Raw genomic sequence first — 18,157 nt, 5'->3', positions numbered from 1 at the left:
GCCTGTTACAGAGAACAGTGCGAATTTACTCCCAGGTGGGATTTAGTTGGGTCTCATTTTGATACCAACCTACTCCGCGAACGGAGAAAGTTCGTCATTTGCGTACCAGTTAGCGTTCGAGTGGAACATTAGGTTGTCTGACGGAAGTTCTGAGAATGCAAACATCTGCTGAGCCCCAAGAAGAGCGAAACTGGTTATGCGGTGCCAAACAGTGTAAGCAACCGTATGAGTAGTGTTCCGCTAAGGACACACAAAAGATGTATTTCGTAACGCCATTGTAAATAAGTGGTCACGTCGAAATTTTACACGAAAAATATATCCTAGCGCATCACAAATAGGGTATGGACTAATTAGCAGTTGACTACAAAGCTCTGTGGGTAGAGGGAAGTCAAGAAATAGGTTGAAGTCGGTCAGTCAAAGCCGACAGCAGTCAGCAGACATGCGGAAAGGAGGAGGGAGATACACTGACGGCAAACAACGAAGTTTAGATGCGGAAAGACGGAGTTTTGCCATCGATATGACGTAGGCGGAGATAACAGTCAGTTCCGATGGAACGTATTGCATACATCTGCAAGTCACCCCCAAGCTGGCGTGCATAGGCGCGCGACAGTGGTAGACCGAATCCGAATCTGATAAGAGAACCGAAGAACACAAAAGAAAATATGAATTTTATCCCTCAACCAGCCCCCACTCATGATGAAATGCCTCCAACCAAGCCGAAATTAGCAATGCTGAGAAAATAGCGCTCTAGTAATTAATGCTGAAGATTGGGCAACCTGAGACTTGCGACCCTACCGTGTTACCACCATTACTGTCCTTTCAGGCGGCAGTTTTCGATATGGAAAAACAGCACGGAGGATTCCCGTTGAAAAACAGCTGCGTATTTCTTATAAATGATCAAGATGCCTCTTCATATGCAGATCACTGGCCTCCTGAACATCTCCCAAAGTACGAAGGAAAATAGGGAAGGCAAACTCTACTCATGTGCTGGGGGCCTACTGTTGTGGAAATCCAGTGTTGGAATAGCAATGCGCCGACGAAGGACGTTGCGGTATTCGTTGTGCAGAGGACGAAAAATCGGAAGCGTGTAAACTGGACTTAAAGAATTCAACGACGTAATAAAATTCGCCAACAGTGGAGGTACCTGCTTCCTAGTTTTCATTACAATCCATCGGGCTCTCTAGACAGCTGCTAGGTATGTGGGACGGTGCTATGATTATCGTTCGCATTTGTGCTGACCGGCGAGGTAGCCAAAAGACTACCGGAATTAAGCAAGGTAACGAAACGAAAGGTAATGGTAAAAGTAAACGGTATGCAGGTCGTTGTAGGAGAACAACTCCAAGAAACAAACGGAATGTCTTAGCCCCGTTTGCTTCCTCATACTACAAAGGAACATCACACACAGAGACCAGTGTATGGAAATGTGGAGTGACTCCCAGCTAAAGAACACACCAAAAAAGCCAGCGGGTCCAAATTATTCATGATAGTCGATAATACAAGAAACACGCTCAACAAGGACCACCTGGAAACTTCCCAAATGATCTCCCGAGGTCCAAAGTACACAAAAAGCACATTAAAGTCGTTCCACCGTGTGACGGAAGTCCAAATGATACTGTCGATGAATACACGCAGGACGCGGCAATGCGCTACGGATTCATTTGACTTCGTGTTTTTTTGCGCGTGATGACCCCGTCCGCGGCAAAAATCTATCAAGATCTGGGAAAATTGTTCGGTTTGTTTGATATGCTCACAATTGCGGCTCTCTGTTACCGGATAGAACGAAACTGGTTCGTCCAAAATAGGAAATCATCCGATTACAGAAGCGCCGGACTAATGTATCAGTCCAAAGGTAACTGCTCCTTCAAGGGTATAGTTGAGAACTTTTTCATGACTTTTCTTCCCAAGACGGACCTTTTTGCGACTATCGTAGCACAGACTGTAGTCCATAGTGTTCTAGCAACGTGTAGGGTAACACCTGTTCACACTTAGCATAAAATCGACTGTCAACCCCAAAAAATACTGCTTTGTACTCTTACACAGGAATGGAAGGCCATGAGAGGAATCGAGATGAAAAAACTTTGGAAAACACTTCCTATCAGTGTTCGGATCTTAACAACAAACCACCACCACCCCCCGTAAATCTGCACACAAACAAAAGAGCTTCCAGAGCTGATCAAATATCGACCACTAGATGACCAGCTCTGTTCAGTGTGGAAAAGACTTTTACACACGAGATGGCTTGGTGATCTTCAAGGTATTGTGTTCTTAACTAATCCGGTCAGTTTTATTTGGCACGGATATGACCATTTGAGATATAGTCGACCCAGAATACGGACGACACAGCAGGGTCACCCAGCTGGTCAGCTATTCATATTCTGCGAGCAGTGATAAGCGATACTTGAAGGATCATGGTGTTTGCGCATGACCACAAGCAGACTATGATCGAATGCGTGGACGAGAGGTCAACACAGGAAAATATCACACGTCCACATGATGACTAGTAGCCAAGGAATAAAAATAAATTCAATTTGATAAGAAATGCTATAACTCGGAAGAGTTTTCGACCTCAAGAGTAGCCCAAAACTAAATAGCATATCCCAGGTATTTCAGACGCAGTCGACAAATGTAGAATATCGAGTAATGGAGTACCTGACAGTGAATCTTGAAGTTGAGTGCAGCAAACTTAGGTTGAGTGAAGGCGTACTAATAACAATAAGACCACCATTGGCTGACTCAAAAATATCTGTTGGTCGTATAAGTGAGGCCGATCTATGCCAAAAGACCGAGAAACACTGTACAGTTGTCTCATTCTCATTGGGAACTATCGGCAGGGCGCATGTCATGAAACTCTGAGAATTTCCGGTCCGGGATCTTCCGGCAATCAGTTTGGTCATTTTACCGCTCGGCAACGAGGGCCTAATCGGTAGTGTGATAAACTCACCTTCACGAGATACATTGCCACTCATCTGTGGATCAATGAATCCACATCACGTGTTGACTGCCTGGTCAAGTGGTGACTTCTCAAAGGGAAGCAGGAATTCAGTGCTTCCTGGACTTTCAATATAGATCGGTTTACTTACAGGACGGAATCTTTATTGGAAATTCTCAAATCTCCCCATACCATCATCAATTCCAGTAGCTCAGATGAAGAACTTCGCCGCATCTGCACGTGAAGCAGTAGATACCGCGTAACAAAGAGAATCGCTTTTTTTAAGTGGTAAGTTCTGTGTGCAGAGAAGCCGCACAAAATATGCCTCTCTCGGGGCGATTTTCGATTATAGGAATATCGCCTTGAACGCCAGCGTCAGATAGGGTAATCATTCTGGTACTCTGAGCTTCAGTTCTGTTTGTGATTTCGCTATGCTATAACGCCTTATAAATGTCTTCGGGTAGCCTGTCTCAGTTTCCGTACGTTCTGTTATCAGCGCAACCAATCAAATCAAGCACCTTTTCGGTGCCTAGCAGCCATGTCAACGGGAGAAGGCATGAGAACCGAGATACTGCCAGGTTGGCCAAGTCTACACAGGAGAAATCGAGATACTGAGGTTGGGTTCGAACCACGGACCTTCCGGTACGTAATCTGGTGCCTTAACCACTGAGATATTCCGATCCCATACATATAAACAACCCACCATTTCGGTATTTCTGGATTTCCATGGCGCATTCCACTTGTTTGACCGAGCTATTCGTTTCAAACATGCTTTCCCGGTAAGGATGCACCCACTTTGTGGGTGCAAAATAGATGCTAAGGACAGGCAGTCACTTGCGACCCAGGGTAAGGTACTGGAAGTCGTGGCGCGTTTTACGTTGTTAGTACTGACGGTAGAGTGACAGATGGAGCCAGAGCACGAAACTCCAAGGCCCGGGTCGCGTTTGCTAATTTCCAGCGCCTGTGGCGTCAAAGCGGTATATCCCTGAAAATCAGGGGACTTGTGCATCAAGCTAGTGTGAGGGCTGCTTTCTTGTATGACTGTGAGACGTAGCCTCTTTGAGCAGCTGAAATGACACCTTCAGGGCTGACGCCGGCAAATCCGCAACGAGGCAATTGGAAAGCGAGTGTCTGGTTGTACAGTGAGGATAGAGGACTGTGTCCAGCGACAGGTGTGTTGGTTACGCCACATGTTGCGCATGCCGAGCCGTTGTTTACCCAGTTCAGAGTGGTGGAGGTCAACCTTTGGCCAGACAGGGGTGTGTGAAATATAACGAAAAGTTCGGGTATTTCCGCGCGATTCGCCTTCCAGGTGGTGGTCTGCCATGTGCATGTTTGGATACGCCGCAACATATGGCCGCTTAAAATGTTAGTGGCGTCCTTGTGGTTATTTTCTATTCAGTGTCTGAATGGGTGCCTGGAGGCTTAGGCAGCGAAGCATCCGCATTGAACACCGATGTTATGCTGTCGATTGTGACGACACAGAAGACAAAGTCGTATCAATCGGCGCTATATGCCACTTGGAATTGACTCTCAATGCTGGCATCATGAAAGATCTTTCTTCAAAAAGGGGAAGTGGTGAAGGGCATAGGCCTGCCAGGGTCGGACCGGAAAACATTAGTCTGAGAACGCCTACTCATGGCTGGACAGCACAAGATCAATCAATGTTGCTTCCACATAACATGCGGACCACACATAGTTTCCTTCTGAGCCGTAACTTCGGTTTAAGTCTTGCGTCTACACTCGCTGGCGGAATCGAAAGTACTCGCTCAAAGGCAGTTTCTTCCTCGTCTTTGCGTATTGAAAATTTCACCTTGTTTGGCTACAAAGCGTTTGCAACCCAATCGCCAGGTTTCAAGCACTTCATCTATAAAGCCAGCTCTGTTTCCCGAATAGATCGAAAATGTAATAAAAGGTAAGACTACAAATATTAGATGACTGCCGCACGAGACGGGTCTGCTTTATTCGCTAGAACTTTAACACCACAATCGGTCCCACTCGACTTACCCATGAATACTCTTTGTGACTTGATGTTGCGTGATACTGCAGAAAATCTTATTACTCGGTAGTATTTGGGACGAGGCACCAGCGTTCAAGGGTAGATCGATATCATCCGTCTGAGATAACCGGGCGTGCGGGCCTAACGCGCCACCGGTGGCAGTGGGGGGCGGAAGTACATTGGGTTCTTTGACAACAGAATGTGAACCATGCTTAGTGGACGCCTGTTCCCAACCGGCTTCTACTTTGGCAGCTGCCGGTGTGGACACATGGTATTCCCATATGGCGTGTTCTAGATCTGATGGAATCCCACCAGCGTGGTCTGTGATTCGGATCCAAAAATCCACTTCATCTGATGCCAAGGTAACGTAGATGGGTGGTAGTTTGCCAGCAGTCCTACATCTGGACTCGATAGTGGCACTAAAAAGGGATGGAAAATAGTTAGCGTAAGTATGGTCATAGTGTGGTTCTACATTAAACTGAGGAGAGCGCGGCCATAACGACTTACCTTGGTACACAAAAACATGTCTTGGCAATAGGCAGCGCCTTCGCGAGGATCGATGATTACCTACCAGCGGTCAGATAATGGCCTGAACAGGTCAACGCCTGGCTTAAACAAAAACCCACGCCTAATTGGAATTTAACAGCTCCATAAAATGGTTGTTAGAGGGGTAGTTCAGAGAGTAGGAACGAAACAGTCCTGTGTCTGACCGTTCTGATGAGTGTTGATAAGGAAGAAAGCGCCAAAGTGAATGAGCTTTCGAGATCCCAACATATCTCCCATAAAACATAAGTATTGTTGCACCGAAGTGGACATCACGCAGCATTTGCCCAGTTCTGTCGATAAGGAAGAAAGCGCCAAAGTGACTGAGCTTTTGAGATCCCAACATATCTCTCATAAAACATAAGTATTGTTACACCAAAGTGGACATCACGCAGCATTTGCCCAGTTTTTACCTGAGTACCTCTTTCGACAATGTAACGGTAGCCAGGAGAGATCAGCATTGGTTAGCTAGTTGATTAACACGCTCAAATCAAATTAAATCGTTCAGCTGTAGGAAACTTTCGGTGCTTAGTTGCCATGCCACCCGAAAGAAGCACGAGGGCTGGGATACTGCCAGGTTGCCCATGCCTAGACAGGGGAAGTCGAGAGGAAGAGGTCGGGTTCGAACGACGGACCTTCCGGTCAATAAAATCGTGCTCTTGCCACTGAGCCATCTCGCCCAAAACGCTCAAGATATCGCGGGTATCTGAAAGTCAGCACTCCCGATACAAATGCATTGTACAGTGTACAAATACATACACAACACATACCATGCCATGGACTGTGGAGTGTCAGTCAAACAATAACACAAAGTAGTGGTAATACTGTAAAAAGTGTAGTATGTACATCATATTTGCGATCTAATTTGGTGATAACAAGACTCAGCTGAATCCCTGGGGAATCTGCTGTTTTTTCATGAATCACCACACTGGTTGTACTACACAATGACCGCCGCTTGATTTATTTGGTAAGCAAATGAAGGTATTTCGCCAAATGCATACCAGTTAGTGTTCAGGTGAGGCACACGGTTGACTGAGAGAAACTCAGTGACTATCTGATGAGCCCCAAGAAGATTGGAACAGGTCGTGGATTGTCGAGAAGTTTTCAGCAACAATGGTAGAGATGTTTCGTCAAGAGATATCCCGGATACTGTACCAAGTGAAAGTTAATGAGACGTTTGCATAGCACGTTCAATTGGAAAATATGATGAAGAAAAAACAAGAGGATTAGTTGAGTCTCCTCCCAACACCAACTTCGTTTGTAGATGGATATATTTTGTCAATCGCGCAGGACAAATAAGCAACTTCCCAAAGATGAATCAGAAACAAAGCACACTGCATCATAGCCATGCAAAAATATGGTCAATGAGAGGTCGCAATACAAGGTGTATTAGATTTTTAAAGTTAATGGAGGTTAATTCACAACAAAACACCATCAGGGAAAGGCGATCACCCTCAGAACTACTCAGGCCATTTTCCTTTTGTGGGGTTCTGTTGCAGGTCTAATGAGGATGCCCATATCAAACCGGAACCTCGGCTCTTCCGGATGCCCCATGACCCGCTCAAGGTTGAAAAGTCTATCTAATCAAAGGATTTCAATAGAACCGGATGTATTTGGCCTTGGACGAAGCTGCAGTGACTGCTGGAAGTAAAATAAGACAATGCTTCTAATCACATCACAACGGACCCCAGATTCAGAATGACGCAGGCAGAGAGGTGACCAGCCTTGATTGATAACCATATATTTGAGGCGAAATCGCCGGGCTCACCAAAGAATTCGCTCATCAGCAAGTGGCACAATCCACTATAGGTTTCGGTGAGAATGAGCACGTGATGCGTGCGGATCAACGCATTGTCTTGAACGGAGATTCGATCCACTCTTAGTGGATTTCAGCATAAAATACAAACGATAAGTAACTCGTTTTTCACTGTGCCGTAGCAGCTTTTTTCAGAGGAGTTTAGAAACTCTTCGAAAGAATGTTTGAGTTTCAGAATTCCTCGACCGATAGACCTTTCAGCGTCAGGTCACATCACGGGGGCCGCGTGGTTAAAGGGGTAGATTCTTCACAACGATCAGCTATGCGTATCCGAAAGTTGGTATTAAAACTCATACTTAATTGCAACCTTTGTGTTTCCATCATCCTACGGTCGTATGAGATGCGTATTGCTGGTGAAGTCCAACTATGATGAAACTTAGTGTTTTCGGTTTGTCCTTATAGGCCAATTTCATCTGTAGAAAAAACTTTGGGTTTGAAACCTAAACGTCTTCCCACCACCTACAATGTATTTCGTATATGCCAAAAAGAGTCGAACAAAGTTAGTTTGAATCAAGATGCTCACCGGAAAGCGTTTTTAAACAGCTCCGTTAAGATATAGTCCAACGGTATTCGAATGTAAGGGAAAACTAAGTCGGTTTGGCCAGCGAGGATTACTTCCGGGGCCATACCATACTCCAGTTGAAACATCCCGCTGAGCAAGAGATAAATTATGAGCAAATCAATTGACAGACCGAGATATGAAGGAAGTTAGCTGTAGACATCACAAGTATGACAATCAAGCATAATGAACTATCTATTGTGCACAGAAAGTCTCAGGATCTCGTGCATACTATCGTCCATACTAACATCGACACCGATGTTGGACGCTGGGTTCTGAACTGCAAGGTTGTAGATTAGCATTTTATGGGGGACGCTCAACAGCAGATGCTCAACAGTAGAGTTCGAGTGTTATCTACTATTCTGAAGCGCACTCGCAGTGAGTAGGCCAGACAGTGGATAGGCATAGTCAGTCACTGATGGGTGACATAGATCTATGCATTCCATGCTGAAGGTCCGGTTGTCCGCGCCAGTACGGTCAATTTTAGCGTCAAAAATGGGAGGATTTCGAGTTTGTTCTCCCCGACAGTTTCCGTCTTAACGTCAGTATGCACAGTGCTTCTTAGTTCTCTGCTTACTCACGGAGCCACTATTGACATAACCACACTTTTCTCGCCCATTTACGCTTACCCCTCAAATACAATAACAAAAAAGTAAAGGAATTACGGATTGTGGCCGTATTTCGAGAGGAATAAACAACTTGTCTTCCGATAGCCTGCACAGCTATGCAATCCAACTATGGAACGTCCTGTTCTGGCGAGGATTCTTGGAAGAACGTTTTTTGACATGCACAAAAAAGCTGGCCTATCGGACAATCAACAAAGTGACAACAAATACAATGTGTCAAAAACAAACAGAGATAACCGGTTATTTTTCAGTCGCCCGAAAGGCTCTTTTGCAATTAACTCATATGCAAGAGATACTATCATCCACTCATTGTCCGACCTGATTAACCTTTCTCGGATTTGTGAACCCTGTAGGATCGTTTGCAAACACAAACTGAGTAGGAACCTTCACACTTATTGAGTGAGATTAGGCGTCCAACAATGTGACGATTCCGGTTGAATCTATTGGTTCATCATTTCTGGTTGATGATTTGCCTCCCTCTCATGATCTTGGACTAAAATCTCTTCCACAAGCTACGCGTTGAAGGTGACAGGTTTGGTGCATGAGTGCCATTTTTGCCAATGTCATTAACCATTGGTGAGTTGAGTCCCTGGGTCTCCATCCCGGGAGACTGCAGTTGCCAACCCGATTAAGTCTACTGGTTGGTGTTTTCGTACTTCGTTGCCAGGTCATACACTATCCACCACTCGGTCGCTTCCACTCAGCACAGGGCTGGGCAAAAAGCCCAGTGAGGCAGACGGTCTTCTGGCGTGCGGAGTACATGTCCTAACTAGCGTAACCTATGAGGCTAAAGTAATTCATTTATCACGGGAGAGTTCCTTCTTCTCAAGACCGTCTGGCGTGTCTCATCAATACTAATCCGATGTCCCCACCAAACCTGACCAATGCTTTGGAGACACTGATGGTCAAAAACTGACGTCTTCCGTATGCCCTCTGCGTGTAGGGGTCAGGTTCTGATCCATAAAGCAGTATGGATCGCACCACCGCAGTGTAAGCCCTACTCTTGGTAGACAAACTGACGTCACTTCGGCGCCTTAGGTGTCGGAGGTTGGCAAAAGTTGCCTTGGCCTTACCGCCTCGAGAAATAATGTCATCATCTCCATCCGGTCGACCGGAACTTATACAACTGCCCAGGTAAACACATTTATCTACGTCGATTGGCCTACCTGCAAGCAAAAGGTGTGGGTTTGATCCCACTCAATCTTTTAGCAGTATTTTACATTTTACAGGTGTGAATCGGCCAGGTGTTCACACGTGTGTTGTGCGGGAAACACGGGCCAACGACCATCAATCCCTGGCAGAAAACCAATGTTTCGGTAAATAGTATAAAGTTCCTGTGCTGTTCGATCCATCAGGATCCACATCGTACATATAGGTTCGACGTAGTTGCGACAAAAGCCTGTAAGGACTAAGAACGGGAGTGACGTTAACTTCATCCAGCGACCACTTGAGGGCAACTTGATTCAATCTAGAACGATTGAAAAATGACCATATCGTACACCGGGGTCGGGATGACTGAGTAACAACGTTCACTCGGGGTAACTGTCACCGACAAAAACCGACCGATGGACGAGGGACTCACCTAACAAGCTCTATTTGTTTCTTGACTACGTCTGTCAGTGCCATCCGCTGATCAATGATTCCCACATGGTGAGGCTGAAGTGTAATGAGGCACGTTGAGCATTTACGTGTTGGGCTCCAAGGCACACATAATGGGAGTTACAGTCATGTTGGAGGATGACACAGTACTCGACAACTGTCATCAAAACGAACCATCAGACGAAATAACAAAGGATAGGTTGATGTAATGGCGTATCAAGTCCGATTAACGATGAACAGCTTATTAACAAAGCTTAAAGCACTTTGGTAAACCTTTCCAGCAGAATAATTCCTTTAGGTGTTGGTTGATGAAGTACTAAGGAGCTGAATTGATGTGGGATTGTTGTGGATGTTCCAGCCTTGGGATTATGAATTCATTACAAACCACCTACTCACCCGGTCCCGTGAAAACCCGTTAGAAACCATTCCAAACCTCTGCATCCAATATTTGTGACAAGGAAGACTCCACGTGTCTCTGTAATCATTAGTCGCCTAACTAAAGGTCGGAGAGTAGCATGTATGCAAAACCTTCATAGTGTCCAAACCAGGCATCTAGTTGATAGCTTATATTACTAGCAATTTTACTTCAAGTTGAGCAGTGGCCCTGAAATGAAGGTCTCCTCCGATATACTCGTTGGCCAGTGTGAACAGTCCACGCTTTCTTATTCTGATGAGTTCCTTAGGGCAAACAATGATGAGACTCAGAGTAAGGAAAAGAGATAAAAGGACAAAACGATCTGACGGTAAGCATTTCAAAAGAAGGCTATCCTCATGACATGGTGTCAAAATACGCCGGTAAGCTGAGAATCGAGAGGAAATCCTGTTTTCTGGTCATAGTTGTCGATGCGCGTTTCACAGTTTTTTTAGGAAGCGGTACACATTAAAGATAAAATGTGAAAGCGAGCTTTCTCACCAGTTGCTCAGATATGTGTGGTTTGCTTTCACAGGTTGAGTTGACATTCTAATTCATACCACTTGTTCGGCGGGGATTCACAGAAGCAGTAAAACGTGTGCGAGAAATAAAACTGTTGAGAACTATCAGTAAGTTGTTCAGATCTAGGTTGCACGCCACCTAACTAAATTCACTGTGCCAGCTGATGAGCGGCTGTGGAAAAACGTTTGGCGTCACAAGTTCCGGCATTGATTCGTGTTCTATAAAAGTGAGTATAACGCTTATCTGATGATTCTGTGTAAGCAAATCAAAAAGTCCTCAGATCTTGGCACGGAATTCCGAGTGAGGTCTACGTCCAACCGAGATCGTCACACATTTCGAAAACAAGTGAGTTGTTTCCGGCAGCCTCTCCAAGGAATTATGTAAAATATCTGAACTTTAGTTTACTACCAAGTGTGATGGTCGCGATGACTGAAGCTTAACCGTACCGCCATTATTTTTGGGATCAATGAAACGAATGAGGATAGGTAGCGGGGAAGCGAAGCTCAAAGGCAGCTGGGTTGGGACGATGAATTTGGCATGCTTTGATGTGCTCTGTGGCCTAGTATAGTTGTATAGTCTGGTATGACAAAGCCGCAGTAGCCGTTTATTGAATGGCCTAAACACATCACACAGCCAGGCTTCGGCTCATTGCAAACGTGTAGTCCATACTCATATGCATACCAGAGTAAGGAGCAATGCTCTTCGCTGCGAAGTCGTTTATTAGCAAACACGAACCCAGCAGCTACAAGTCGTCAGACATGAAAGTGAACGCCTCATATGCGGAGTTTTTTTAAAATGAATATCCCCAAGCGTCCTCTTGGACTTCCCTGAACGTCCATTGAATATTAGACAATAGTACCCGTACAATGCAAAGCGGCTCCATAATTTTCGTAGCAACCTTCACCTTCGATCGCATGCGGGAGCGGGGATATCAGATCATTGAATAGTTGCATGCTTCATCGGTAGTATACACAGTTACACCAGTAGCGAACGCCCCGCAGATGCTTTCGGAAACACAAATCACCTCCTTACAGTCTATCACAGTGCAACAACCAGGGGGGGGGCAGCAGTAGCAGATCTAGAGAAAAGCAATTCCATCACAACATGGTCGCACAGAACAAAACTAACCTCATCCTTCAAAGGCACAACTCACTCTATTTTCTCGCAGAGCCAGATGATGCTCTGCAAGCAATCGTGTGGCCATTCGGGAAGTTAAAGTTCGATTCAGAAAATCCGTAATGAGATTTGTATCCTGAAGGAAAAGAGTAACCTGACCAGTAACCAAAAGTAAGATTAATAATAATAGCAGACAAAAGTTTCCGCCCACGAATGCTCTAAAGTTTTGCGACAAAGAAGTCCTTACCAAGAAACAAGTATACCGGTACCCGGAAAAACCTTTTTGTGGCACATCAAGAAGCTAATTTTTACTGAAAAGCCGAGGAGGCCTGAACAACTGTTTCATCCTCGTTGGAAACCATCAGTAATGCGCATCTCACGAAATTCCAGAGTCTGTGACTTTCCACCCTGGACCAGCAGTTTGAACATTCTGCGCTGGAATTGGATTCAAAGATGCAAACAGAGGGCCTGATCGGCACTCAGTAATGCTGATCCTTTAAATGGTTCTTGACATCATCTATTCACGAGTATGTGCTGGTGAATCTGCATCTCCTTTTGTCTTCACCTGAGATCTGCAAGATATGGCTATCAATCAATGTCGCTGGGGTTGTTGCTGTAGTAGGCAAATTTTATCCACTGTCTGAATGAGTGCTTGGTGATCTAGGCACCCCAGGATGATTGTAGTAGGCTAGCATCAGGTACCTTATTTTTTATCGTCTTAGGCCTTCCAAATAAATTATGGGTGTGCGATAGCGAAGAATCGGTGTTGAACACTGATGTTGTGCCACTGATGATGACTTCACCTGCGAAGTTATTCTGCACCATCAACCTAAATTACATTCACATACAGAATTCCTTCATCACCAAACACATTTTGGACACGGTAGCACACCAGGCTCATTACGCACTCGGAAAGAGTCAAAGTTTCGATTTGGAATTACGCAGAGATCTAATAACATAACGGCAAATTTTTTTCGAGGCCAGCATGACGGGAAGGGGAGGATTGTAAAAGGAGGCGCGGTTGAAATCCCAATGTGCAAAACACATTGCACCATAACATTGGTCCTTTTCAAAACCATTTGTGGGAAAAGATTTTTATGATCATTTCGGATTGCTTGTCGCGAAAATAGGGGCTTATTTCCATGTTTGGTAGAGGTCACTGCTCTCTAAACCGAATTCGTGTATCCAGGAAGACAGCTCAGCGGTTAGAAGGAAAATTGACTGATCAGAAAGTCCGTGGTTCGAGCCCGACATCTGCCTCTCGACTTCCCTTGTCTAAGCTTGGGCAAACTGGCAGTATCCCAGCCCTCATGCTTTCTTCTGCTGGTACGACAGTTGAACAATCGATTGTGCGGGTACACGTGCAATTTTATCGCTTCAGCGCAACAAAACATTTGACTCAGGAGGTTTGCATCATACACTCTTCAAAGGTGGTGATCCTCTCATGGCTAACTTGACGACTTTACCCCAATATATCTGGAGGTATAACGACAGAATGGAGCGCCTCGACGGTGAGTCCTATATTGAGAAAAAGGGCGCAATAACACTGTGCAAAAACAACCGGGGCATCAGTCTAGTGGCCACAATTTTTAAGACGCTTTCTGGCATTATCATATGCAGGGCGATCGACCATCGGGAGCGTCAGGTCTGCGGGAATGAATTTAGACTTCGTCATGGCCGGGATTGCATCGATCACATCTTCACTTATCGGTAAATGTTGGAACTACTCCATCACACAACCGACAATGGCTTTGTCACTCTGGGTCTGCTTTCGACTCCGTTCATCGTCAGGAACTGTGGTGAAGCCTGGCAATCAAGTGTCACTTTTAAATTCCTATATTTTACAAACGCCGTCTGTGTATCCCTCGGCGGACGCGAACGTGTTTACAGTTAGCTTTCTGCTGAGTTCGCCACATCCAGTCGTCTCAGGCGGTGTTTTGTGTCTCCCTTTACTTTGCCTCCGGAACTGAAGTACTGTTATCATGCTTCCTTACCTGCCTCTAACACCACGGAGATTGAAATACGTCCGGGCTTTTATTCACGCATACTGAGTACGCTAACGATATTGCCCTCCTGGATCAGAAACTTGGGAAATTAAAACTATTTTATGTAATTATATATACATGTATTATAATTTTATATGTATAATTATGTGCTGCACAGTGCATCTCATCGCTGTTCCAAACGGTGTTGACACCTCACCCTCGATCAGTTTCTCTAAGAAAATAAGTTATTTTTTTTCTAAGTCTCCAGGTGAATCCTTCCCTTCAAATTCTTCAACTTTTACCAAGAAGGTCCACTGTTTGACATGGTTGCTGTGTAGAGCTGGCAACCTAATCAAATCCCGTGAATCGAAACTGATGGAAATGTCAACACCGAATTTTATTCAAGGTTCACTTTAAAGCTGGCAAAACAATTGACCTTAGGTATGTTGCATTATATGAAAGCGTTGATAAACGGCAAACCCTTCTTGCCATCAGTTCCTCAACGTGCAGCATCTGACCTCGATTTGTCCAGTCTCATATATGATTAGACGCAAGCTTTTGCACCGGTTTTTATAGCACCATTGGTCGTGTCGATGAAATTAACCCATCAATATGAATCACGCCGAACCCGTTGTGGCTTACCGAACGGCGGTTACCAGACTCGTTTCACTGTGCCTGTTGGAACATGCGCCTTGAGTCTCGGTTGATTTATTTAACACTGTGCCATGGTGATGCGGATGGGCCAAGTGAAATTTGATTGGGATCGCCTGGCGCCACAAAAGAGAAAGAAACGCGCGCAAAGTCTGCGATGCCATATATCGCTGAGTTGACCGATTGTGGACTAATGTGATCAATGATTTTCGTAAACCAGCGATAATCGGTCGGTTTAGCATTATGGATCGAAGTGATACAACAGAGTATGCATTTCGTTCCATGCCATTGAGTTTCGTCTGGTTTGTCTTAATGGTCTCAGCATGCACTCGATAGTCACAATAACGCAAAAGCGAACGACCTCTTGGACCTTCAACGTCTCACTGACAGCCGGAGTTCATTGAAGTGGATGTGGCAGTGAAGATATCAATAGTTTAAAACAAGCCTAAATAGAGTGGAAGGAATTATGAAGTGATGCCAGGCTTTCCCAAGTGTATAAATGAAGGGATAAATACCGCCACAGCATTACCGAAGATTTTACTTATTTCACTAACCAAACAACGACAAGGATACGGACAGTTATCAGGTAGCAAAAATAACTCATTGAAGTAGTTTACCAAGATCATGACTAATCTTTCTGGTTGCATGAAAGGCTCGACATGGTTTGTCAAACATAACTCATTACAACCTGATCCTAAATTACTATCACTTCGGAAAAAGCCTAGCTAAACGTGGTTAGACAAAAGGCAGTACCACGACGGTATATAACTCACCGTAATTCGCGACCTGCACTCTTTGAAGCCCGTTGCTAACATACTAATTACCGAGCTGTGTTCATTCAATATAGTCCGTAAGAGCTTGCTGAATCTCGTCTCGTCTTCGAACGTTTCCACTGGTGGTTCTTCGGTGAGCCTTCGAAATGACTTCAAGTACATATTATGCTAGGTGAGAAAGTTGTCATCCCAGGTGAAGGATAGGAATAACCAACCACAGCCAGAATGGTTGGATTACATCCAACAATGAACGGCAGAGACCGAAAATCCACGATTCGATGAGCTATGCGAACAGGCAATTCTCTCTGCATGTACTGTGCACTTCGCTACAAATCAATTGACGTGCACGATAAAGTTTGCAGGACATACCAACAAGTGGTTTCCATTGGGATGTTTCCCAGTGTAAAGTAGGCTCTCCGGAGTTAGCTGAACCTCTTGCTACAAAAGTATATCAAGAAGATACGAGGTGGTCACCTTGGCTGCCGCCACATCCACTGCCGATTGTGAGTAGTAGGCAGAAACAGAATCCAAGCGTTCCTTGTCTGACATGATATCGGGTGTCAGTTGATAGGAGCGGCTCTCCCAATGAGTGAAACGACCATGTATGGTCTGAACATGTGGAGGAATATCCGAAATTTTGTATATAAAGTAAAGGATAAGACGGTTGAACCGTGTGGTCTTGGTAGGATTCATGGTCCTGAAGCAGATAGAAAGGTTTCCAATCAATTTGAAAATTTTTGGGACCGATTGGGCAGTCATCTTTTCAGAGAGGTTTGGTCTGAAACGATGACCAGCCAATCGGTCCCAAACATTTTGCCCAGCAATAAATCCACCGATTGTTCACCAAACTTCTCTGAAAAGATAGAAAGGTTTTTATTCCCGCCTCTGTTTGGCACGGATGGCAGCGACCAAAGGCGACAAACAAATAAGGCTGCATTAGAGTACACCAACTGAACAGTCAGAATGTAGAATATGCTATCGTAGTGCTTGTTCGTGTCACACGTCTAATCAGAGACAACCACCCAACTGAGACTCAGAATTGTCCAATATGCCCACCAGCGCGTGGAAAAATACGTTTTCCAGTTAGCACGTTTCCTGCGTATTCCACTATGCGAACCGAAATAAGAATAAGAGCTAATATACTATCGCACTGCATAAGATCACTTGGGCGTTTGTGAAAAAAAAACAATCAAAATTGTGACTGAACTTCCCGAATGTTGAAACGACACACCTACGGCATCCGTCGGGGAGCGATGGGCAGGTTTTCTATAATTTACTTGCAAGGCCTCGCAACCCTTAGCCGAACGGACCTTGCGGAGGCGAATTTCAGTAGGTAACCAGTCACACAGGCAACCAGTCGATGGCCTGTAAGAATGTCTATCTTGGTATAATTTCCACCAAACACTTGTATGCATATGTTCTATGGAACATGACGATCTTTCAAATAGGGCAAGATTGCTCGGTAATTAAAGGACGAATTTACTGACTGTAAGGTCAGTGGTTCGAACTTGACCTCTACATCTCGACTGCTCCTGTCTGGGCTAGGGCACCGGCATAGCATTAGGCTGGACAATTTTTTTTAGTTGCGATCAAAATTTCAAGGTTGCTGTGCTCCCTCACATTGATCCAAAGGAACTCGTCTCAATCCAGGGCAATATCAGTCTGGTAATGTAGAAACAGGTTTTATTAGGTCAAAGCAGCACCATGCGCCGCTCTCTGCGTACTTCACTGGCTGTTCATAACGGATTCAAGGACTGATACGAAGGATCGATGTTTTCGCACAAGCTTCCCAAGTCGGCTAGGTGCTTGTCATTCAGCGGCCTCAGTTCGCCTGAAAGGCACAAGCGAAAGTGTGGCGCCACTTTAAGGGTTCTGTCACGAAGAGACTGGACCTTACCGTGGTGTGACGGTTTGCGCACCTCAGTGATCAATTGAGCTATACTGGAGAGTATCCCGCGAAGCTCAAAGAGTCTCTCATACCAGGTTGGTCACGGTTTGCGTCAGTGATCAATTGAGCTATACTGGAGAGTATCCCGCGAAGCTCAAAGAGTCTCTCATACCAGGTTGGTCAACGATTAGATAGAGGACGAACACAGTCTCCTGGCCCTCCAGGTTGGGGGTTGGAACATGTGGCGACTTGTTCCGTAGAAATGGTAATGCATTTGCATTTCCCGCCAAACACCGCTGCCTTGCGGTTAGGCTTTTGAGCCAAAGGCTTTGGTTGAGGACCCTAATCGTCCTCCTGTCTAGGTGTGGGCGCCCTGGCAGTATCCCAGCCCACGTACAACCATGAATTGCACATACACAAATAAACTCATGCCATATCGGCCGTCGCGTGGTGCCATCAGCCGGGTCGCCTTACTTGCTGCATACAGCAGGGCGGGTAAGCGAAAACAGGCTACTGCTGACGCCTCCCTCCTTTCTCCTTCACATACTTTTTCTTCCCCCTCTCCCCACCCCATTAATAACTCTCTCCTTGTAGGCCCAGCACCTAGGACTGATGACTCCGTTCGTCATACATCGGTTTTGCGTGCAGCATCTGCTCGTCACATGGTGCCAACATCTTCAGGAATCTCTAAATCAGTCCTCAAGCCTCGACACCCACTCTATCTGGCCGCGTTCAATGT

The 18,157-nt window shown here is 45.3% G+C and overlaps 1 protein-coding gene across 1 annotated transcript in view; it reads right to left on the bottom strand.

The window, feature by feature from the left end:
• Positions 1–279: 279 nt before the first annotated feature.
• Positions 280–18,157, bottom strand: part of T265_03130 (hypothetical protein) — a gene marked incomplete at both ends in the record, with an annotated part of 23,622 nt that continues 5,744 nt past the window's right edge. The window contains 7 exons of the mRNA XM_009167543.1: positions 280–629; positions 4,937–5,347; positions 7,811–7,939; positions 10,055–10,128; positions 12,159–12,257; positions 15,531–15,698; positions 16,005–16,227. Of these exons, the coding sequence (XP_009165807.1) occupies positions 485–629; positions 4,937–5,347; positions 7,811–7,939; positions 10,055–10,128; positions 12,159–12,257; positions 15,531–15,698; positions 16,005–16,227 (1,249 nt within the window). The remainder of the gene's footprint in view (positions 630–4,936; positions 5,348–7,810; positions 7,940–10,054; positions 10,129–12,158; positions 12,258–15,530; positions 15,699–16,004; positions 16,228–18,157) is intronic.

This window comes from Opisthorchis viverrini, assembly GCF_000715545.1.
Source record: "Opisthorchis viverrini unplaced genomic scaffold opera_v5_43, whole genome shotgun sequence".
Taxonomy (NCBI): domain Eukaryota; kingdom Metazoa; phylum Platyhelminthes; class Trematoda; order Opisthorchiida; family Opisthorchiidae; genus Opisthorchis; species Opisthorchis viverrini.
Note: the sequence above shows the minus strand (reverse complement) of the source record. Positions and strands in the feature narration are given on the sequence as shown.